General features: G+C 44.3%; 1 protein-coding gene across 1 annotated transcript in view; it reads right to left on the bottom strand.

Annotated features, from left to right (window-relative positions):
• The window catches only part of LOC119382725 (myosin light chain kinase, smooth muscle-like), a 141,691-nt gene extending 118,758 nt beyond the window's left edge, over positions 1–22,933 (bottom strand). Inside the window, 1 exon segment of the mRNA XM_049412312.1 lies at positions 22,791–22,933. Within this exon segment, the coding sequence (XP_049268269.1) occupies positions 22,791–22,921 (131 nt within the window). The 5' untranslated portion in view covers positions 22,922–22,933.
• Between the last annotated feature and the right edge of the window lie 1,242 nt (positions 22,934–24,175).

Below are 24,175 nucleotides of genomic sequence, written 5' to 3'. Positions count from 1 at the left end.
TTTAATTAAACATACAAAGGACAGACTATACAGACTAGGTTCCAAGAGAAGGCAAGCGCGCGAGGGGGAGGCAGAAAGTTGGGTGAGCAGATGTGGTTAAAATGTTTGCGAGGATAAAGTGGCCGCAGAAAGCACAGGGCCGTGTTGATTAGTGAAACGTAGGAGAGGCCTCTGCCCTGCAGTGGGCGTAGTCACGATGATGATTATGATGATGATGATAATGATGATCAATCATCATCAATCCCTGTATCAATCCATTTGTCTTTACAGTTGGACGTGGCGCACCATGTGTGGGATGCCGACTACCTGAACCACCCCACCGCTATCTGCTTCACGCTCACTATGGCGGTGTTGGCCTACGATGTACCCGCGAAAACCCGCGTTGGAGCGGCCTACGACAAGGCGCCCGTGCAAGTGCCCATGAAAGAAGTATGTGGACGCGCCCGCTTTCAACGGTGATTCGCGTTTCGATACTTACGGCGCATTGGCCACTACGGCCACGAGGCCAACAATAGCCTTAGAAGTGGAAAATGGAGTGAAAGGTGGGGCGGTTGCCAAGCCCCCATAAATGGTTAAAGTTCAATTAACCAATTATTTCGGTTATCTAGTTCCATTACTGTACTATTTCGCTTTAATCAAAGGGTACTATTATCATGCGCTCCTTTCTAGCACGAAGCTGCAAGAGAACTTCGAACTAAAATGGAAATTTTTTTTCTCTGTTCTTTTTTTTAAAGATGTGCAGGTATTCGAACTACCCGCAAGATATCAAGTACGGAAACGGCACAGTGATTAGTCGGTTCTACTCTACGCCGAAGGGTCGTCTTTACCTGTTTGACACGAAGGACAGCTTTCACTATAAGGTAAGACAGGCCATCTGTAGTTTGACGCTAATCTGCGATCTACAGATCGGTTGTCTTGGGTTGATTCCAAATTTCTGGCACCCGTATGACTAATTAATTTACTGTTAATTATTGTTCCTACGTATGTAATCTACAATAAAATGGTTGTAGCTCATCCTGGAGAAATGTAGACGTACGTTATGTTTCTTTAATTACTCCTAATATGTTGATCTGTATCTTTTTCGGTGGTCTTTAAGCTTTGCTGCTGTCCGTATTGATACATTTTGATACATGCTCTAACAGAAGGTTCCCTTGACAGCTTTTCGTTTTTTTTTTTTTTAGTCTGATTCATCTTTTTGTGATGCATATATTTTCTAGTTTTTTTTTTAATTACAAAAATGTGCGTCATGCTCGCCGTGCTGCTTCGACGTGGACAGCCGTCCTTGCTTCGACTTTTCGGGATACAACATTATCATGTATTGGATACATTATCACGCTTACCAAAAGGGTTCAACTTAGATTGAGGACGACGTAGCGAGCCATGGAAAGGAAAATGACAGGTGTAACTTTGGGGGACAAGAAAAGAGCCAAGTGGGTCAGGTGAAAAAAACGGGTGGTAAAGGGACACTAAAGAGCAAAACGAATGTTTCTCGTATTAGTAAACTACTCTTCCACGATACCAAAAACGCCACGCTTGCTGCGAGAAATCGCACAAAAAGAAAACGCGGGGGGCGACGCCACCTTGAAGTTTCCGCGACATTCGCCGTGACGTCACATATTTTGACGACGCCTACTAGGGCCTACGTAGTTCCTAAACGGGGAAAATGAAGTGCACTGTCCTCTGAGGGGGCAGTGTAGTTAACATACCAAGTTTGAGGAAATTTTATTAAGCCAATGGCTCCAAAATACGATAAATACACTTTGAAATTCGTGACGTCACGCGTGGAGATTTTGGCGCGCAATTTAAAAATGAAACTTTGAACTTCATTTTCTCCACGATGTGCGCCACCAGTGGGACATTTTGGAATGAGCACGATGACGTCGAGTCCCGAGTACAATGAATCACTAGTACTCAAACTACTTAGAGTAAGAAAATATTCCGTGACAAGGCGTAATAAAATGCTGCCTGTGCGTTCCTGTTTTATCCATGGAAAAAAGAACTTGGCGTTACCAAGGAGAACGGCGTGGGTGGTTCAAAAGTTACGTTTTCGTCGGGCTCCTCTCCGCTCGCGTGGTCGCGTCGCAGTGGTAGTTTCGTTATCGCGTACTGTTACGTGTGCTTTGCACGCTGATGAAAGTCGCTCTAACGGAAATTTCGACAAAGTGCCGCGTCCCTGTTATGTTACCGGGTGCCTGAATGGTGTGCGCCGCTTGAGCAACAACAGCTGAAACCGACGTGACTTTCGAATGGGTGTCACAAATAAACCCCTACGCCGAAGTGGCTGAGTGCCGTGCTTCTACGACAGTGTGTTAAACAACCAAGAAATCTACGTTTGTGCTCGCTGCACTTTCGTGCAGAGAATTAACGAGATCAACCGCAACTTAGGTAGGGCTTGTAATGTGCCCTTCAGAGAAGAAACCGCAGCGTCGGCTGCCGGGCAGTAAAGGCGGGAAACGTTGGGCAAGACAAACGCTACGTCGGAAGGCCTTTTCAGGCGGGCGATTTGAAGCGCGCTAACACTGTGCGGACCACGAAAACTTGATTTTCTTTCAAAATAAGCATTCCATTGGCACGAAACAAGCACTACGAGATTTCTAGAACGTTATTTCAGCAATCAACGTCGACTTACCATTTACCTTTAGCGTCCCTTTAAGTACATCTTAGTCGAAATCAAGAATAAATGGGATTGGGCAGGGCATGTAGCAAGATGCCGAGATAATCGCTGGTCATTGAGACTTTTGAGAGGTACAGACTGGATTCTAGGAGTATGCAAGCACGGTAGTGGGAGAAGGAAAGTCAGGTTGACAAATGAGATTAAGAAGTTCGCGGGGATGACGTGGCCGCAGCAAGCGTAGGGACGGGTTAATTCGAAAAACATGGAAAAAGCCTTTGCCCTGCAGTGGGCGTAGTCACGATGACGACGATGATCACGCCTAAACAACGATCACACGGTCTCTCATGCATTTGCCTCAGACGACTGGAAGGCGAAAACAATGCTATTTTGCTTCTCAGTCGATTGTATTGATTCCCCTGCACCCCTCTGAAGACTTTCCGCACCCAACGTGATTTTGCACTGCCTCCGAGATCGGAGGCAGTGGAAGCTTTCCGTAGCTCCCGTGGTTTTGCAGTGCCTCCGGGATCGGTCCACCTTTGACCGAGCGACGATGCCATGTGTGACGACATGTGGCGTCCTGAGATGTGACGTCGCAATCAGGACGTCATATGGTGACACCATCGCATTATTTCTTTGCATCAGTCGTGTAGACGCCGACGGTCGCTTTTCGCGTTTGGTGAGACACCTAAGGCTGTCGACCTGATAAAGCGCGTTTATGAGCGGCTGCTTAATCGATATTAGAAAAATGTGCCCCATTTCACGCAAGCGCCGTCTCTTCACCGCAGATGTGCACGCTGCGACAAGTGTTTCCCGACTTCGAGCACGGCTGGGCCGTCTTCGACGTGGACCTCGCAGACTACGACGGCACGTGCAACGGCGCTCCAAGAAGCTTCGATCGCGTGCACGCCATTCGCGAAACCTTCAACGAGTACCTCAAGCTCGGCCACAGTCGGCCGCCCACGCGGTCGTGCTGAAACCGTGCGGTCATAATCATACTTGGAAAACAAAAACAAAGAAAGCTTACCCCAGAAAGTCACCTACGCAACCAGTGCAACAATATTTAACCGGCCAGAAGTTGGCATTCACAGTGCCCATAATTTCAAGTATACAACGAGAATCCCACGAGTACCCTGCTACGGCGTGCCTCACAATCATTTCCTGGTTTTGACAAGTAAAACCCCAGGAATTAACTATAACCCCAACAGGATAGGCGCTCGGCCTTGTTGGCATAGCATAGTAACAAATGTGAAGCACTGGAAAAGGATGAGGACAAAGGAGACGGACGTAGCGCACACATGTCGCGTACTGTCCTTTACAAGTGCTTTGCATGTGCTACGAGTCTACCTCGGTGGTGCAGTGGTCGCGGTACTCTGCTTCTGACCCTAAGGTCGCGGGTTCGGTCCCGGTCGCGGCGGTCGCATTTCGATGAAGGCGAAATGCTAGAGGCCCGTGTCAATGCGCTTTAACGAACACCATATGGTCGAAATTTCCTGAGCCCTCCATTACGGCATGCCTCATCGGCTGTGGCATATTATGTTATCATACATTACATACATCGTATATTATCATACATTTGCTATGAGAACTCGCTCGAAAATGTTCGATAATTCGCTCCGCCTCGAGAATTATGTAAGATAGGGGTCACGTGTAGCTCTGCGCAGTGCCCAGTGGTCCGAACGCGATACTCTGAGAGAACGTGTATTCCACCAGTTTTCGCACTCCCGGTGGACATCACGGTTACCGAGCTCATTCATAGCGGTATACAGGATGAAACGAGAGCTGTTATTCACGCACCGGCGACTGGATCTGGTCTCCCAGCGCTCACCGGTGGCGCAAGAAGTGTCCACTGCTTGCGACCCGATTATCGCGTTCTGATCGTTAAGCATTAAACGCATGTAGCCAAGCCGGTAAAGCGTATATATTATCTTACGGGTGAGCAACGTCAAAGAGCACGTGTCCAAATTCCCGTGAGGTCTTTACAATGCAAGCTGGGCATAATGCAAGTCTATGAATACGACGCTGGATGACTGGGCTAGACTGAAAGACTGGGCTATGCGAAACTCTGTCTATAATATATATTTGTTGGAGTTTTGAGTCCCAAAGCCACAATGTGATTACGAGGGACGCCGTAGTGGAGGGTTCCGGAAATTTCGACCACCTGATGTTCTTTAACGTGTACCTAAATCTAAGTACACGGGTCTCTAGCATTTTGTCTCAACCGAAATGAGGCTGCCGCAGCCGGTATTCGATCCCGCGACCTCCGGGTCAGCATTCGAGCGCCATAACCACAAGACCACCGCGGCGGGTCAACACTGTCTATATTAACAGTAGTACACTCTTAGAAAAAAGTTAGTAAATAGTTAGTAAACGCATGTATTTACTAGTTTCGAGCGTATTTTACTACCTTCACGACATCCCTTGACTAGCCAGCAGCTAGCAGAGGTCGTAACTTCTGCCGTTACTAACCAGGGAAGCTTTCTTGGTGTTTTTAACTAAGTAACTACTAGCCACCTACGTTGCCAGATCTTTCGTAGATGCCGCAGTATATACTTTGCCGTAATCGTGACGGTCTTTAGCAAAATTTAAACAAACTTTAATTTTATTGATTACCTTGGAATTAAAGTTTCGTGCTACGTGATGGCACACATATAAGCAAATATAAGGGCACACGATAATGTGTAGAAAACATCAATTATTCTTTTAAATTCTATTGTTGCTGTGCTTTTCGTGAAGACAAAAATGGAAGTGCTCAAAGAAATGCCGTTTTCTCTCTCAACCTTGAGTCACTGAAGCAAAGCGATGGATGGGAGTAAAGCTATAAAGAAAGGACACCAGTAGGGGCTGGATAGCAATTTCGGGCAACGACACTTTATTGCAGCGCAATGTGGCTTAACCTGAGAACAGCGTAAACCAGTCAGAGAAGCCAATGTGCAGATAACGCCGGTCTGCGACGCGACCGTGGTTTTGATCCCTGCCTGTGCAGCCGGCGCTAGAGAGCATGAAGCGGGGACTATATATATATATATATATATATAGCGCCGTTCAGCAGACTGGCTTGCAATTTAAGCCGCGACATCTGCAATATAAATAATGCCAGAGTACAGGACTACGTTGTGTAGCGGGTTATACTCATGCTGCAGCGTCTTCAACGCGCGCCTCGGCGTTTGCTGCACTGCAATAAGAATATCAGACGAAGTTCAGTGATGTTTTTGAGTAGAGAAAGCATAGTTCGACAGGGCATATATAGCGTATAGTGGATAACAGAACACTAGATTAACGTAATACGTGCCAAGGGAAAGAAAAGGCAGCACTTGGAAGCGACGGCAAGTATATATATATATATATATATATATATATATATATATATATATATATATATATATATATATATATATATATATATATATGGACTTTTCCTTCCGAGAGAAGGAGCATCTTCCTTTTGGACTGTCGCGCGGGACGCTGACGTCGCTGCTTCGGCAGTGTACTTTTTGGGCGTCACGCTTATTTACAACAGCCCAAATGGCAATATGGCGGCACCCAAGCAGGATTTTTTGGAAATGTGTCGAATGCTAACGAGTGAGAAAGAGCGATGAAACTTTACTGGAAGAGCAGAGGAAGTCCTTTGGTCGTCTTTCTTGTGGGTGGTCTAAGAGGTCACTTAAGTTTACAGGCCTGCGTGAAGGCGTAAGGGTAGATGACTCGGTGAATTATTTGTGCTGCAGCTGACCTCAATATGATAGCGATTAGGTGATTAAGACTCGTTGTCTAAAGCACATGAGCAAAATGGTGCTTGTCAAGCAGGTTCTAGCCGCAAAATCGGCCGAGGACCGATACCACAGCAGAGTGCAGTGCCTACATCAATCCAGAGGAATGAATGAATGAAACCACGTTTATTCCGCTTTGAAATGCGCCGAAAGCGCTGCGGTGGAAAAGGGCCTACTAATGAAAAGAAAAGAATGAAAAGAGGCGATGCCGTCCCAAACTTTTTTTCGGACAGCCCTGCGCGGAACACGTGGTTTCCGCAATAGAGAAAAGGTGGATGAATTTGCCATGTACAGAGCTGGAACATTGGTACGGTATAGAGGCAGTGAACACATCGAATAGCGAGGCATTAAATTCTACAATAACAAACTATGACAGCAAGGCGTTGGACTGGGCTAGCTGGTACATTGTCAAAATGGACAAAAAAAAAAACAGCGCGTAACACGAGACACAGTGAAAAGAAAACGACGGGACAGGCTGTCCTGTCGTTTTCTTCTCACCGTGTCTTGTGTTTCCCGCTGGTTTTTTTTTTTATCCGTTTAGTAACAAACTTATTTATATGGCGGAAACCGGCCTCTATCTGTACATTTAACTATGTATGCCGTTGGGCAAACTCTCGAAATAAAAAAAAGCATCGATAGAGAGATAAAACGAAGGAAGACAGGTATGAGTGGTTAACCAAACCAACCTTCCAGTTAGGTACTCTGCACTAGGGAAATAAGGAGCCACCGCGCTTCATGTCCGATGCTCATAAAATTCATCTACCTGCGCAAGCTATTGTATACAGTTTTGGGTTAATCAGTGAATTGAAAGATATCACGCCCTACTTGTATATAAATGAATGCTGCAAATGCAAATCACCGGCGATTGAAATCTTTCTGCATATAAAAGCATAAATATATGCATTTCTATATATAAATATATGCATAAATATATGCATATTATTGGCATTCCCGCATATAAAAGAATAAAAGAAAAAAGTTATTGTTATCACATTTCTTATATAATTTCTCTCATGTTACATCAGCGGACGACAACAGCTGTATTAATCAAATTGGTGCTTGATCATATGACAAAACTGTTTCCGGTTGTAGTATTTTATTTAGTATACTCCTTGCATTTATCTACACAAAAATCAGTAGATTACCTTCGTTGTAAGACACGTCAACATGCATTTGATTTCTAGTCTATAATGCCGTTTTCTTCTATCCATCTTTCTTCGTCTTAAATAACCGTCGTCGTGTTATTTAAGTCAAGTACCAGCGCTGGCATCTGTCATGAAATGCGAGATGGATAGTTTTTGCCCTTTTGTATCACTTCTATATACGCTTCGCTTGAATCAACATTAATCCCTTTGAAGCCCTTCCGCACCATTTGCAATTAGAGCGGGCACTTAGGTATGTGCCAGTGATATATACTGACTCTGCAGGACGGACCACGCAGCATAATTTAATAGCAGAAACGTACGAAATTATAGCATCTTTAACTATTATCCAAAGTAATCGGAAAGTGAGTAGAGATAGCCCTAATTGTATCAAAGGAAAATATGATGTGGTGATATAGGTTATTTACCCATCATCATCATCGTCATCATCATGGCTAATAAAGCTGAATGTTTAGTATAGTGGCAAAAGATGCAGAAGAAGACGTACCCAGAACGAGAACAAGAACACTCACGATAAGAAGACACTGAGGATGACCCGAGGTCAGCTCAATTTTGTTTTCAGGGATCTTACGAAGGTCGCAGTAATGTCCAGGAACACTCCTGGGCAGGGCAGTTTGGCATGGACAGCCTCTCTTCAGACGCAGCGGTGTTAGCAGCATTCCCGTTACGCTGGTGCCCTTGGGTAATAGATCAGTTCGGTTAAAGAATCCTAAAGCGATTCAGGAGCAGCTTCGTGTGGTAACTCCTCATTATCAGAGCATCAGTGATGTGCGACAGTCCGGCCTCGGAGGTATAGTGTGCAGATTGCCTGGCAAGGATTGTGTAGCGGAACTACTGAAGTGCTCACCATTTGCCTCCATCCCGGTGAGTGCATATATTCCACATCACTTCGCATGCACTAAATGCCTTCTACGTGGAGTTGACTCACAACTAAGTCCGTCCGAGACACTCGAGAAACTCTCAATGGCCGGAGTAAGAGCTGTCTACCGGTGCCATCGCATTGTAGACAATGTGAGGGTAGCAACGGAGTCGGTCATTGCATCTTTCGCCGGAACATCGTGCCCATCTGAAATAAAAGCTTGGCCACTAATCTTCAAGGCTGAACCGTTAGCATCACGTCCCCTGCACTGTCGAAATTGTTGGCGATGTGGCCACAATGCTGGCGGGTGTAAATCTGGAATACGGTGTTGCATGTGCGGCGAGGGTCACACACATACTGACTGTACTGCCCAAGATGAGTTTTGCCTCCGTGATAGGGCTCATAGAGCGGACCACTCTATATGACAGTTGTCCCGTTCACTTTCAAGAAAAGCAACTGCTGGATGTAAAATACAGGAGACAATGTTCTAAGAGAGAAGCGATGGCAATTATCAAGGAAAGGACACATGGTTATGCTGGTATTACCACCCGGCAGAATACTACGAAAGATGCTAGAATTGCACAAACAGTTGAGGCCGCAGTGGAAAAGGCAATTGCGAAAGCAATGGATAGGTTATTTACTAGACATTCGGAATGCCTGTGTCAGATAATGAGCACGCGGTTGACTCAGTTGATAAACACCTCAACAGCGCCTTCTCAAAAATGTTCTACGCTGCCAACTCAGCAGGAAGCAAGTTGTAGTACGAATGAAAGTGTGCTACCCCGAGAGGACTTCCGGGATGTTATTAAGTCTACAGGGAGCGAAGGCCGCCTCCACACTCTAGATCTGAATGTCACTACTGACGTCAAAATCGATTCGCGAGCCCAGAAATGTAGCCGATCCCCTCTAAACCCATCATCTTCCTTGTCGTCTGAGAATAAAACTAGAAAGGTACTTCAGTAAAACTTGCTGTTGGGCTAGTTGGTGCATGTTTACAAGAAAATTCGACGACGCAAACCACCCAGAAAAAAAGGCGAAGGAAAGAGCGTTGGCGCTCTTTCCTTTCGCCTTTTCTTCTTGGTGGTTCGCGTCGTCGAATTTTTTTGTAAAAGCTAGAAAGGCTCCGCCAAGTAAACACCTAGAAGAAAGTATACTTGAGAAGACTGTTTCTACTCTATGTATATCTAATCATTGAGCCCTTAAGAGTTTTTCAGTGGAATTGTCGTTCAGTTTTTTCAGCTTCCACGCATTTATCTTGTCTCATTGTTGATAAAAATTCAGATATAATCTTATTACAACAAACTTGCCTAGTGCCACATCAGTATTACCATCTCAAAAACTATCCATCTTTTCGTCTAGACCGCTGTCGTGGGGGGTGCATTACTTACATTAGTTTCAACCAGATTTTGCCACAAGGCAAAAATAACACCGAAGCTTCTGTCTTCGTAGTATGAAATTCTAGTAATATCATGTTGTAGCGCAAAGACACATATAACAAAGATACGGCAACACACAACACAGGCGCTATTTACAACTTTAATGGAAAATTGACGAGAAACAATACATAGGCCTCGTGCGACGTTTTTTTCAAATCGGACATGCAGCGCCACCACGGCGGCTGCTGGCGAAATGTCCCTGTTCCCTTCGCACAGCCGCTCTTGGCTGCAGCAGGTTGGCAATGGCCCTTATAGCCGCGCAAGCGCGTGTACGCGGCGAAAAATGTCGAATTTTATTTGCTCTTGCGAGTTCAGATGTCATAACAGCTACAAGAACACGGCCGGGAAACTGCCGAAGGTGCACTTTTATCATTTTATCACGAGGCTGATTGGCGAAAACGTTGGGTCGCAGCCGTTCGGCGCACCCGATAAGCATACGTGTCCGGTCTTCGCACGGTTTCTTTCGCTTTCTATCCAAGTCACTGGCGTAGCCAGGGGGGTTCAAACTCCTTCCCCTGATTTTTTTTTTTAATTTTGCATGTGTATGTATACACGCCACGCATACAAACGCACGGACGAACATGCATAAAGTATGGTTGAACACCCAACAGAAAAAATAATTTCTAGCTATGCTCCAGGTAATATTAACACATTGTTCGTTCCCTTGTTCCCTTTATTATTGTTAGTCCGAATGGAGATTTGTGGCAACCAGTGCGACGCAAAACAGTCCTCTGCAGTGCCCACTTTGTCAGTTGAGCACGACTGTCGGGCTGAGGGGCCTCAGAATCGGCTTTACGATGGGACGACCTAGACGAAAAACACAGTTTCACATGTTCAAAAATACAATTTCGCAACGTGTTCGAAATAACAGCGCTAGAAAACTAAGAGACCGGCACTTCATGAGGTCTCTGTTCCAGCTTTCTGGTAATGCGCGCCCGTCATAAGACAAGCGACGCGCGAGGCTAACAATAAAGATATTTTCTATCGTATATGCCAAGAAAAAAGGCTTACTCGCCTTTAAACACACGTCGTACTCCACGCTCTTCTTATGTACGACGTATTTTGCGAATATTTCCGACGGACTGACGGCACTGTGCAGTTTTCTCACGCAGTAAACGTGATAAGCGGCACAAAAGTCGCCACCCTGAAGCGAACTACTTCGTTTGAAGTATTGCTGAACATTTGCTATTCGTCAGTAGCCTCAAAAAAATCAAGCGGGGCTCGTTTGGCGTTGCCATTTTCACGCATCAACGTTCACCGCACACAACTTGGAGCTACGGGTCAGGAAGGAAACAGGGACAAAATGCGCGAAGTGGCCGCATCGGCGCTGCGCACTCGGAGAGCCGTGGCGCCAACGAGTGAGCGCATGAGGCCCAGGCAGGCAAGTGACATCCGGTAGGCTACAAAAGGCGCTTGACAGAATAAAATATCAGCCGAATGACCCAAAGAAAGGCATGTTCCGCCGCAAACAAGACAACAGACGTCTGACTTACACAATAAGTACTGTTTTCTTTTATAAAAGAAACGCTTCTGAAAGCTCACGTGTCGTTCTTTCTTCACTTCTACATAGGATCTTGAGATCGTAAAACCTTGGGGCCCATGCGCAGGCTTTGCAATGCGTAGAAAGATGCACATTCATGTCCTTGTTCAAGTTAGTCGCGTGCTCCCTCATTCTGTCACTGACGCAGCGGCCAGTTTTCCCTACATACCACTCAGGACAGGGGGATTTCATACACCACACCGGTGGCGCAACGCACATACCGCTTGGCATCTTTACAAGACAGCCTTTGAAATGGCTGCACATGATGCAAGGACACAATTGCGCGAGCATATTGGGAGCAGAAGACACGATAGGTACACCGTGCCTACTGGCCACATTTTTGAAAATGTGGCTCATTCAGGCCTTGGGCCACTGATCTCACCGGCTCGCTTGTACTAGAATTTAGGTGTGTTTTATACTCTGGGGCACCCACCTATAAGCTTCGTCCCCGTGTTCTTCTGGCAAAGCAGGCAGTGCGAACGTGCTTAGGGCTACCTAAATTTGTTGCGAATAATGTTTGGTATCTGGAAGCTAGAATTCCTTCACGCATGAGATTCAGAATACCGGCTGTACAAACATATTGAAGGGCATACGAGTCCCCTTTAAGGCGTAGCGAAACAGCTCTCACTGCGCAACCAGGTTCATTATTTTTATTTTCACTGGCCTAGATTTCACACACTGCAAGTAAACTTTGTACAATCTTTTCTCGATCCACTGACCGTCCAAATAAGGGAGGTTATTCCGGTCTGTCATGAGAAAAATTTTCTCCGGATCTGCTTTGATGCGACTTTTCCTAATAATGCCAACCACCGACCGAGTAAAATCTTAATAGCTACTCTACAGGACTACCTGCTTAAAATGCAAGCAAATGTCGTCATTGCGACGGACGCATCGCAGAGGGAAGAAAAGAGTGGCACCGGTATACATACTTCCCTATTCTCAACTCTTCCTTTTCCCTCCGCATTCCAGATTTTACACCCATCTTAATCTCATAATTTTTAGCACTCGTATTGGCCCTTCGTAAACTGGCCACATCAATAAGTTCCACCAAAATAATAACAAACTCTTTATCCTTGTGTAGTGAGCTCACGGCATCCGGTGATTTGAAATTAGTGAAAGAGTTCACATCCCCAGTACCTGATCACTGAACGTATGTTCGTTTTGTAGGGATGCCTGGGCATAGAGGCCTATTTCTAAACGAAACGGCTGATGCACTGGCGAAAGCGGCGTTAGACGGACCAGCTATTAATATTACCCCTACATCAGCTTCTATAGTAGCGGCTACATTTCGGAGGCAAACGATGATGCGAGAATTCTATGTACCATCTCGAAGAAATTCCCCGGATTTTAATCACGTATTGATGCCCTGGAAAAGCACACCATGTCATAATAGAGGTCTTGAATTTATAATTACTAGGTTACGCTGTCGTATACCATCACTGATTTTCTTTTTATACAGAGCTGGTTTGGCACTCTCATCGCTTTGTTCATATTGCAAGGAAGATGAAGCAATAGAAAGCTTTCCGATCTCCTGTCGAAGGTTTTCCGCATTAATAAAGCGATCTCTAGAAACACCGTTACGCATCGTTTCATTAGATTAAACACCTTCAAATTTAGTGTCCCTAGGTGCACTTACCCTTGGGCACAGCAACGAGAAAGTATGCGAGGCCGTTCAGGATTTCATAGCACAGTTAATGAGATTTACACAATAACCACGGTTCGAAAGCTTCATAGTTAAACAGAGTCGGCTCCGTGAAATTTTCTTGCGTATTATTTATTTAATTTTTATTCGATAAGAATTGATTCGACCCCCCTTTTTAATTTTCAGAATAATAATTCTGAAAAAAAAATTTATTATACAAAACGAGAAATTATTCTCTCTTCCATCTTCTAAATATTTTTTTCTAAGCTACCCGATTCTTGCCGAACCCCCCCCCCCCCCCCCCAGGGTGGGTGCGAGCCAAAATTTTAGGATCTATAGATCTACATCCACATATTCTCGCAACCCCGGCTGAGGAAATTAGGTACGCCTTGACTGTTCGGCCTATAATGTACGGCTGTCTCAACAAATAACGGTGGCTCGACACAACCCGCTGTTGTCAACTTATGTAAACGCGCTTACGGTGGTGTATCAGGTTAGAGGTGTCTTCGGGTCGCGTTGCGCCGGATAGTATAACGTACCTACCCAATGGAGGGCAGACTGCGGGCATTTGTTTAGTACTGAACGAATGTGCACTCGTGGCCACACCTTTTATTTTGTTGTTAAAGGGCTCCAGTCCGAGTTCAAAGACGAAAGCGTGGTTTCTTTCTCGCACTTGCAACCCTTCCTACAGGCAGTGTCTCCTCATAACCACTTATTATTTCATAAAATACGTGGACAATGTCAGCACTAAGCACCGAACCTGTCAAGATTTGGCGCTTTTCGACTACACGCTGTTGTCTCCGCTTGTGCAGTCGATAACGTACAAAACGAAGCGAAATCATTTGATCGCGTATACGATAGTCATGCGAGACGACAAGGCAGAAAGGGCGTGCGACTGCAGGGCAAAGCAGCGTAGGAGAAGATTCACAACTCATATCCCTCGTACCATTCGAGAGCTTATTTCCTCATGACGTCACGTGAACAGACAGCTGGCGTCACGAATTACGCCGTAAAGACGGGAAGCTCCAGGGGAGAATAGCGCGGTTCTTTGCATTTTCAAAGGCCGTTCGGAGGCCCTTTAAACCGAGTTGCGCGAAGCGGGACGAAAGACACAGAGATGAAGGCGACGGCTGCGCATCCTTTGTCCTGCTTCACGCTACCCCACCATAACAAAAAATTCACGGACGATTACGATACTGCCTATAATGCGAATTCTGAGCGCAGCTGTTTAGGAGACTATTTTGTATATAGGTACACGGTTTACCTTAAGAGAGAACGCCGTGAGTAGCGTGACTGGCGCGGACAATTTCGTGCAGCCCATTTCACGTCAACCACCGCAGACGCAGAAATTAATGAGCTAGCTGTAGCGAAATTCTGGGACCAAGTAGAGTTCCAGTGCAGCATGAAACGGTAGTCGCTTTACGACTAACTTCTCTGACAGCTTTACCAGCTCAATAAGATGGTCAGCTCTTCATGAGTACTACGGAATGAACTTAGTGATGTGGGTGAGTCGTATTCTTGCTGTAATGTCGGGATGAAACGGGAAAGTGCATTGTGTTCTAATCCATCTTCTTTTTTCTTACTCCTCTTGGGTTATAAAACAGTGAAGTGTACGATATTATATTTCAGTAGAGCTTTCATGGGCCTTTTTTCCACTTTCTTTCTTAAAAGGTGCTTGAATGGAAACCTAGCCAGTAACTTTTATATACAAGAAAGGCGTGATAAAGCACGAAATTTCACTGCAATGCAAAATGACAAGGTATTACCACTTGTGTAGTTCGCTGCTATTCATAAATTTTAGTAATGCCTGCAGATAATACCATTTCTTCCGCTGGTTCATTTGCAGCATCCGCAAGCTTTATTCATGCTGACCAGTCTTTATTACCCCATAACATCGTTCCTCAGAAGTGGTTTAAACAGAACATAATTAAGTGTTCCATCTAAATGTTCGCTCATTAAGCAACAAAACAAATGATTTTCAGATGCTACTTGATAACTTTGGATTTACACTTGATGTCATTATGATTTCGGAAACTTGGCTTGATGGTAATGACAGCTTTAATGTACTAGCTCCTTACAAAATATTTACTGTCAACCGTGATGGCCGTCGTGGCGGCGGCGTGTGTACTTTAATTCACGAAAAAAATGAATCTGAGGCAATGAAAGAATTTTGCTTCTGCTCTGCCAATGTAGAAGTCGTTTCAACAATAATTGGAAATAATATGGTAGTATCAGCGTTTTACAGACCACCTAGAGGTGACATGTGTGCATTCGTTGATTTCTTTGAAGGTTATCTCAGATTCATTGATATGCATAAGTATGACGCTATAATCAGTGGAGACTTTAATATTGATATGCTCACCTCGTCTACTAACAGTATGAGTTTTAATGTTCTTTTGCGCTCCTACGGATTCAAAATTGCAACTAAAATGCCTACCCGAATCACAACAACTTCTGAAACACTTTTGGACCTGTTCGTCACGAATATAGACATGTCCAACATACATTCGGGTGTTACTTGCTGTGATCTGAGTGATCACTTGGGCATATACCTCTTTAGCCAGAAATCAATTCCCAAACAAGCCGTTCGGACTAAGAAATTGTACCAACTCGTAACATCCGATGCACTGGATAGTTTCCGCTTCGACTTATCAAATACAGATTGGAGCGATATACACAAGGAAAATGATACGAACAGCGCGTATCAGCTATTCGTAGAGAAATTTTGCTCAATATACAAAAAGCACTTTCCTTTTAAAGAGAGAAAAGCCCATAAAAGACTAAGAAAACCTTGGATAACTCGTGAATTACATGCTCGTATCAGAGAAAAAAATAAACTGTACAAGTTGTTTAATATTAGCAGAAGCATTCTCGCACTTCATGACTTCAAAAAGTACAGGAATAAATTAAACAATGACATTCGAAATGCTAGACTAAGTTATTATGAGAAGTATTTTGGATGCACAGTAAATCGTTTGGATAAGCTTTGGAAAAAAGTTCGATCGCTTTCGAATAATCGATCGCTTTCGAAAAGTTCGAAAAATGACGATCGTAGACCACCGGAGAGGGTCATTCAGAATGGTCGTGAATATACAGGCAAATCTCTTGTTGATGCATTCAATGGCTACTTTACTGCGCAATCAAACATCCAAGTAGATACACCTACACAGTCCATTACGAGGGTATCACCCACCATGTTTTTAGAACCAGGTGATAAAAATGAAAAAATAAGCATATTTTCCGAAATTAACAACAGTACCTCTGTGATGTTAACGACATTCAAATACGTCCTGTCAAGTATGTAATCGATGTCATATCTGATGTACTGGCATATTTATATAATTTATGTTTTCAATCTGCACAGTTTCCATTCAAGCATGCAAATTGCTAGGGTAACCGTTTTGCATAAAAAAAGGCGACATAAATGATTTTTCAAATTATCGACCTATCAGCATCCTACCTTTTTTTTTTCTAAGGGGCTTGAAAAAGTTATCCTTCGACGTATAGAGAAATTTTGCGAAGCCAATGATCTCATCACCGACTGCCAATATGGTTTTAGGAAAAATCGTTTTACTGAATTGGCCCTGCTTCATCAAAAAGAACACACACTAGAATTACTTGAAATACGTGGCGCAAGGTTGCAACTGCGAAGAAACAAGAAGAGACGCACTTCGATCTTCGTATTTCAAGTGACGATGCACCAACTAGCCCAACATAACGTACTACATACTAGAATGTTTTGAACAAAAGAAGATTGTCTTAGGAATATTTGTGGATTACACCAAGGGGGGGGGGGGGCTTTTGATAGAATAAATCACGAAATTCTTTTTCAAAAGTTAGAATTATACGGGATAAGGGGTCATGCCTTACTTCTCATTAAGTCTTATTTGTCGTCGCCAACTCAATATGTCCAAACTGATCAATTTAAATCATCTTCACGTCATGTTGTCTGCGGTGTGCCCCAAGGCAGCATTCTTGGACCACTACTCTTTAATATCTACATTAATGACATCGTAAACATTGATAATGTTTCCCGTTTTATAATATATGCGGATAACACAAGTATATTTATTTCAAATGAGAATCCTAATGACGTAATAACTCAAGCGAATAACCTACTGCAAAAACTAGAAAAATGGTCAGATGAAAACGTGCTTTCCGTCAATGTGTCAAAGTCTAAAGCTATCATTTTTCATCCTGGGAATAAACGTGTTGCAGTCTCTGCAAATCTTCTATATCATTCAAGTGTTCTTGAAATAGTGTCATCTTTTAAATCACTTGGGGTATACTTCTCAGAAAATATGCAGTGGGACGACCATGTTTACCATATCCTCTTAAAAACATCCAGCGTCTCTGGTCTCCTTATGCGCCACAGAAGCATATTGCCTCAAAAAGTAAAATTAATGCTGTATAACTATTTTTTGTTCCTACCTAAATTACCGTACACTTGTATGGGCCACGACCACTAAATCAAATCTACAAAAAATATTAATCATACAAAAACGGCTACTAAGGGTAGTTTATGGATTGCCTTACAGACATACAATAAGACATCTTTTTGTTCAATTTGACATTCTTAACATATTTAACTTATACCACTACAGACTACTACGGAGGTATAAAGCAGAGTTTAAAAAACGCCAAGACAGCTTATGCAGTCTTGCCTCGTTAAGGTTGTTTGAGTCTCCACTGCCCACACCGTCACAAAACACACTGGATTTTACCAGCTACCCGCACCAACTATGGTCGGCATGTGCTCCACTACCAGTTACCATTTATATTAAATCAGCTAATCGACGCGCATATTAATTTGCCGGAAATCGATAATGCGGGAATACGGAAATTTCTCGCGCAGAGTAATGAATAACGACCCATACTCACTTAAATCCTCGTACAGAAGGTGACATTTCATTCTATTTTTCCCTTTTAGTAGAATGACTGAACTGATATGTACGCGAATATGTATATTGGGTATTTTGTATGTAACTGCATGTTTATGTGTGTAGGCATGTATATATATGCGTACATATATACATATAAGTATATGTATAATTTTCCTTTTCTAGGAGCAAATGGTAGTGCTCTGTGTGTGTATGTTTTTCTTTTTTTTTCTGCGCTTGTTTAAATGCAGACTAATAATATTCCATACATACATAGAACTGTATTTTTTATGTGCCTCGCTGCTGCTACCTGTACGGGAGTGGGAACTTCGTCAAGCGGATTGTCGCTTTTATTCCCGCCCCCTCCATCATTATTTTTGTACTGATGGCAAATAAACATTATTATTATATTATTAATAGTCGCAAGGCCGAGGTGTTCACACGCTAAATTTCAGGACCTTCTCTAGTTGAGTCAAAACGACAAATCCCGACCGGCAATTATACTATCGCGCGCCGGCTCAAGCTATAACCGATTCAACTGAATCGGTTATTTCCACTTTATGGCGCGATTAAATGTTTTACTGCATATCACAACTGTTTTACATTGAAGCTATGTTTAAGCATGTCAGAACGTGATTGTTTTTTTTTTTCGCGCTCTTAATACGCTTTACCGCAATGCATTGTGTAAGGTTCACTACATTACACAGCTGTACTATGTCCAATCTAGCTTTACAAAACCGGTGATTAAGTCGAGAAAATATGATCCTTGCTAAGTTTGCGGCATTTTACGACAGTAATATTGATAGTTGCTATTTTGATCGTTTATGGAGTCTTAAGAGTCTAATTCTTAGTTTTCAATTTTTCTAGATGCGGAAGGCTTCGTGAGAAGCTATAGGGAAGGCCCACCACCGGAAGGCCCTGCGGATGGCGACGACGACTATTATTCCGGTAACTTCAGTTCCGCACTTTACAATAACAACAAAAATGCTCCGGTAAATGAAAAAAAAACGAGCTCAATTTCACAATCTATTAATATGAATTAGCAAAACTCATGTTGTTCCAGTGAGCATAATGAAATATTTCACAACCGCTCATGTCACAATGTGATCCTTCAGAATTTTTCAAACATGCTTATTGAGCCATCTTTTACGACCTTTCAGACCCATATAATCTCGGTATCGGACCCCACCCAGGTAAGCACGAGTGCCTTGCTTATTTAAGTCGGTAGCAATTATATGGACACTCTCACCAGGTTTCTGTCGTCGCCGTCGCCGTCATGTTTCGTATATCTATAGGTATGTATATCTATACAAAACCAACAAAGAAAAATAGTTCTGAAGAAACATTTTCCGAAGTGCGTTACAGGGGATTTATTCCACGGCGCGAGGCGTTAGACCGCACGGCCACGCGCGCATAGATACTGTACCGGTCAAGCGGCGAGCTATTTATAGACATCCTATACCGTTGGCGGTACGCGCATCTCTGGGCTACTTGAGCGTCGCAGAGGCCAATGGCAGATGCTTCTTTATTTACCCGCGTGGTGGAGCAAAGCACCAAAGGACGCAGTCAAAGGGCATCGACCCCCCCCCCCTTCTTTCGTCGCGGCGCTTGGAGATAGAAGCCAGAGGATAGGAGTCGGAAAAATGGGGGGGGGGGGGGGAGGGGTTGCGTGCCTTTGGTAAGAAATCTTGCACTTGCACGGTATGATCGTCTGCGGTAGCGCGCTTTTCTTTAGCGGGGATCAATGAACACGTGGCTCGTAGCTTTGTACGTGTTGTGCTCTCATCGCAAAGTTTGCGTTTAAAGGGACACTGAAGGCAAATAACAATTTAATCAGAGTGAAAGCTGAATGTATGACAACGTCTAAAACGGCGGTATTATCAACAGCAGTGCCCTACTTACCGAGAAATTAAGCTAAATGTATCAAACGATGAGCGCCACGAATGGGACATTTTGGAAGTGATCCCGATGACGTGGGAGAGTCTGAATACAATTAATCGCTAGTAAGCGAACTAGCTGCAATAAAAAAAGAACCTTCCGTGCATCAAGAGATGTAATAAAATGCTGATTGCTCGTTTCTGTTTGATTCATGGAAAAAAGAACCTCTTTGGCGTTGCCATGGGGAACGGCGCGTGTGGTTCAAAAGTTCCGTTTTCGCCGAACTGCGCTTCGCCCAGCGCCCTGCCTCGTCCACGCGGTCGCGTCTCAGTGGTAGTTTTGGTATCGCGTACTGCCGCGTGTATTTTGCACGCTCGTGAAAGTCGCTCTGACAGAAAGTTCGACAAAATACCGCATGCATGTGTGTTGCCGGATGCCCGAATGGTTCACGCCGCCAGTGCACGCCGCCGCGCAACGTTGGGCACGGCAACAGTGACGTGCGAAATACCGCTTTCAGGCGGGTGACTTGAAGCGCGCTAACGCGATGCGGACCACTAAAACGTGATTTTATTTCAAAATAAGCACTTCCTTGGCATAAAAGTAGCACTACGAGGTTTCTGTATCGCTATTTAAACAATCAATGTCTACTTAATATTTGCCTTTAGTGTCCCTTTAAGTCATAGACCGCACAAGGTCACTTCGCTCGTTGCAGCGACCGCGTTTTCGAAGGGAGTGAGCTGCTGGCCTTTCTTCGTATTACATTCCAGTTCGTTGCTATCGCAACCACTGCTTCGCGCTTGCGGCGAAACTGGCTCTTTTTTTTTAGCTACTCCTCCATGTGCGCACACACCGCTTGTGTGCTGCGGCGTGTGAACACGATAACCGTAATAGGCTACAGGTACGGCTCAATTATCGGAGATGATCGGATTGACATTTTTTGTAAACAAGCGAGTGAATATTTCACTTCTGTGTCGTGACACACTTGACTGCGGCTGCTACTGTAGAAGCACATTCACGAAACCAACTTTTGGCGCTGGCCTCAATCCTTGAGAAGTGTGGTGAATTTAGAGTTATCTCCTTCCTTGATCTCTACAGGTCTGGTTTCGATGCTTAAAAAGTGAGTACGTTAGCACTTTTTCGTCACTTACTTCTGGTGATTACGTCATAGATTACGTATCATGACGTCATCCGTGAACACGTGATTTCTTGGACCACTTTGTGTTGACGCCGACGGTCACTTTTTGCCTTTCGTGAGGTATTTCAGGCTCTAGCCTTAGCAGTTTTATAGCGCTAAGCGTCAATTTGTACCAGTTCTGCTTGTCTTTCTCTGTGGGCCTTCACCCGAAGAGCCTTCATCTGAAGGCTCTTGAACATATTTCTAAACAAGTCTTCTTAATAAATTGATACATTGATGGGGACAAATAGATACGCTTTTTTTCTGCGTCCAGAATATTTGTGCTATTCCACAGTAAAACTGCTGCAAAGCGCAGACTTGACCAGCTCTTGGTCAGTCAACTGTTAATCAACTTTTCGGAGCGTTAAGGACGTTCCAACGTCGTTTATCATTTGCTGGACGCCTTCGAGCAGCGCGTACGTATAACTGAAGTACAACATCTGCATTCACAAACCAGATGTCACTAACTGCAGGAAAACTACTTTTTACTTTAGAGTTGATGATGATTAGTGGGTTTTTGTGGCAACTGTAAAGTAAAGGGCCACTTTACAGTAAAGGGCCACTTTACTTTACAGTTGGCAATGAAGGAATGCATATTATGCAGTGTGGCAGTATTAGAGATGCGAGTTGGGCTAGTTGGTGCGTATTGATTTTCGACATAATTAACTAGCGCAAAAAGGTAAAGGAAACAGGCAGGAGCGCCGTGTCCTGTCTGTTTTCTTCACTTTGTCATTTTTTGCGCTACTTATGTACGTCGTGTGCAGTATTATGTCAGAAAAATATTGCCATAAAGTGCGAGGCCCTAGTATAGGGCTCCCTTTAGCTGTAAATAAGCATTTTTAGTTTGAAGTGGCTATTCTACTTTGAAAGAATATAAAAAACAGACGAAATGATCTACTCGTAATATGGGTTTTACATACTCGTGCTACGTTCCACGCATGCGCTGTTACATCGTTCTGACACAGTGGTTCAGCAATGCTGCGCAGTGCTTCCTGCAACGAGGAGCTTCTTGAGTGACGTGTTTTTACAGCGAAAACTGTCTAAGCCCACCCTGTGGCGTCGTCGTCGTTGTAGTAGTAGGCGTCACGCAGGTCACGTGACCAGAGGGGGGAGAGAATAAATAAATAAAGAAAATTTTTATTACGATCATGCTAAATGATGATACTAAAGGACGGTGATGATGATGAAGCCCGAGTTGAGAGTAAGCTGTCCTTGTCTATGATGCCAGAGAGTTTGGCGGAATCCCGCCTGGCCAGGGAATGACATGGACGAAGAAAACACAGCGCCGACCAAAGAAAAAATATATTCATAAAAAGACGTTTCGGCTCCCACACGGGAGCCTTGCTCACCGAGAGAGATTCAGGCGCTTTGAAAACGAAGCCTTTTTTCCGCGACGACGTATTGAATTCGAGTGTCCCGAAGAACTTGCACGTACACAGTTGCACGCGAATTTCAACGCCAACCTTCTTAGGTGAACAAGGCTCCCACGTGGGAGCCGAAACGTCTTTTTTATGAATATATTTTTACTTCGGTCGGCGCTGTGTTTTCTTCGTCCATGTCCTAGTCTACCCTCACCATAGTACACGAGCGCTTGCAGCTTTGCTGTCCGGCGCTTTTCACGGCGTGGAACTGGCGGAATTACTTGCTTTACCAATAGTGCCTTTGCTTGCGGTCGAAAGTCAAACCACAGCTGCTCGAATTAAAAAAAAAAAAAGAGGGCGTGGTCGATCTTTTAAGCTGCAGCATAGGAACCGCCAATCGGGAGTTAATCGAAACTTCCCGCAGCCCCCTGCCCGATGCGCCACCGGACGGCGAAGATAACCCGACGAAAACTTACCTGATGATCGGCGGCGGAGTGGTGCTAGCCTTGCTCGCTGTGGCCGTCCTCTTCTTCCTCACCGGACTGGGTAGGCGCTCGAGTAGAGAGATCCTAGACCCTTGCCGCGCATTTCGAACGCTTTGCCGCATATCTGCACTGTACTGAGGCAAAGCACCACAATACATTATGCAAGCTTCATTGTATAGTGTTGTATTGCGGCGAAGTTTAGTTAGGAAAAGAGACAGTGAAAGGGACATTTAAGGGAAGAATGATTTCACTCGTGTTAATAAGCTACCCTTAGATAATACAAAAGGCACTGCTGTCGCCGCAGAAAGGTGTTCGATAAGCTAGAAAAGGCGCAAAAAAGGATACAGCTGGCGACGCAGCCTTGAAGTTTTCGCACCAACACGTCGTGACGTCATAGATTTTCGCGGCTCCTGCTAAGGGTCTACACAAATATATTTTCAGAACCAAGTGAATTGTGTTGCGTTCTAAGAGGAACGAGAGACTAACGCGGGCAGTCGCAGGAAATTTTATTCAGCCGACTTGGCCAAAATGCGCCCCCCCCCCCAAAAAAAAAAAAGAATCACAGCATATCCACGGAGTGAATGATGATGAGTGGGCGAAGCTGCGGAGGTTCATCGGTAAACCGTGAATCTTCCGTGAATTCTGCCCAGTACATCATCACCGACGTGAGATCGGGCGCGTTTATACTAAAGGTTCGATGAGTTATGACGACTTGCAGCTCACTTTAATTTTACATGTACGCTGTAAATTTTCATTGTTTAGAAAACCATTGCTTTAGAAAACATCTGGCGTCTTTCGTTAAGCAGCTGGCGTCTTTTCGTTTTGCTTTAGAAACATCTGGCGTTCTTTCGTTTTGCTTTTACAAAACATCTGGCGTCTTTCGTTGGTTTATTTGATCAATCAACGGCGTTTTGAACAAAATTTTTATTGTTTAATCACGCACAGGAGAAATCTCACCAGGCACTACCTTGGAGGTAAACAATGGCTGCTAATGGGAATGAGAGACAGGAGAAGTCGGCTTTTAGCTAACACACTTCTACTTCTACTAACGTTTCCTACTGGAACATGCCAATGGCTGCTAATGGGGAATGAGAGACAGAAGAATTCGACTTTTAGTTAACGCGCACGCTGCGAATTTTTTATTGTTCAACAACGCACAGGAAAAATCTCCCACCGGCACCACCTTGGAGGTCAAAGCGTAAGACTGGTTACGCACTACGACTACGAGGGACGAACGGGTGCCGCCTTAAGGAGCTTCGCCCCTAAAAAAAGACTTCGAAATCCGTGAGGTCACATCGACACTCAAATGCTGAAATTACCGAAATTCTTAGACAGAACTTCGGCCTACAATTTCTTCAAATGCAAAACGCGTGTTT

The sequence above is a fragment of the Rhipicephalus sanguineus genome, chromosome 2 (genome assembly GCF_013339695.2).
Source record: "Rhipicephalus sanguineus isolate Rsan-2018 chromosome 2, BIME_Rsan_1.4, whole genome shotgun sequence".
Classification (NCBI taxonomy): Eukaryota; Metazoa; Arthropoda; class Arachnida; order Ixodida; family Ixodidae; genus Rhipicephalus; species Rhipicephalus sanguineus.
Note: the sequence above shows the minus strand (reverse complement) of the source record. Positions and strands in the feature narration are given on the sequence as shown.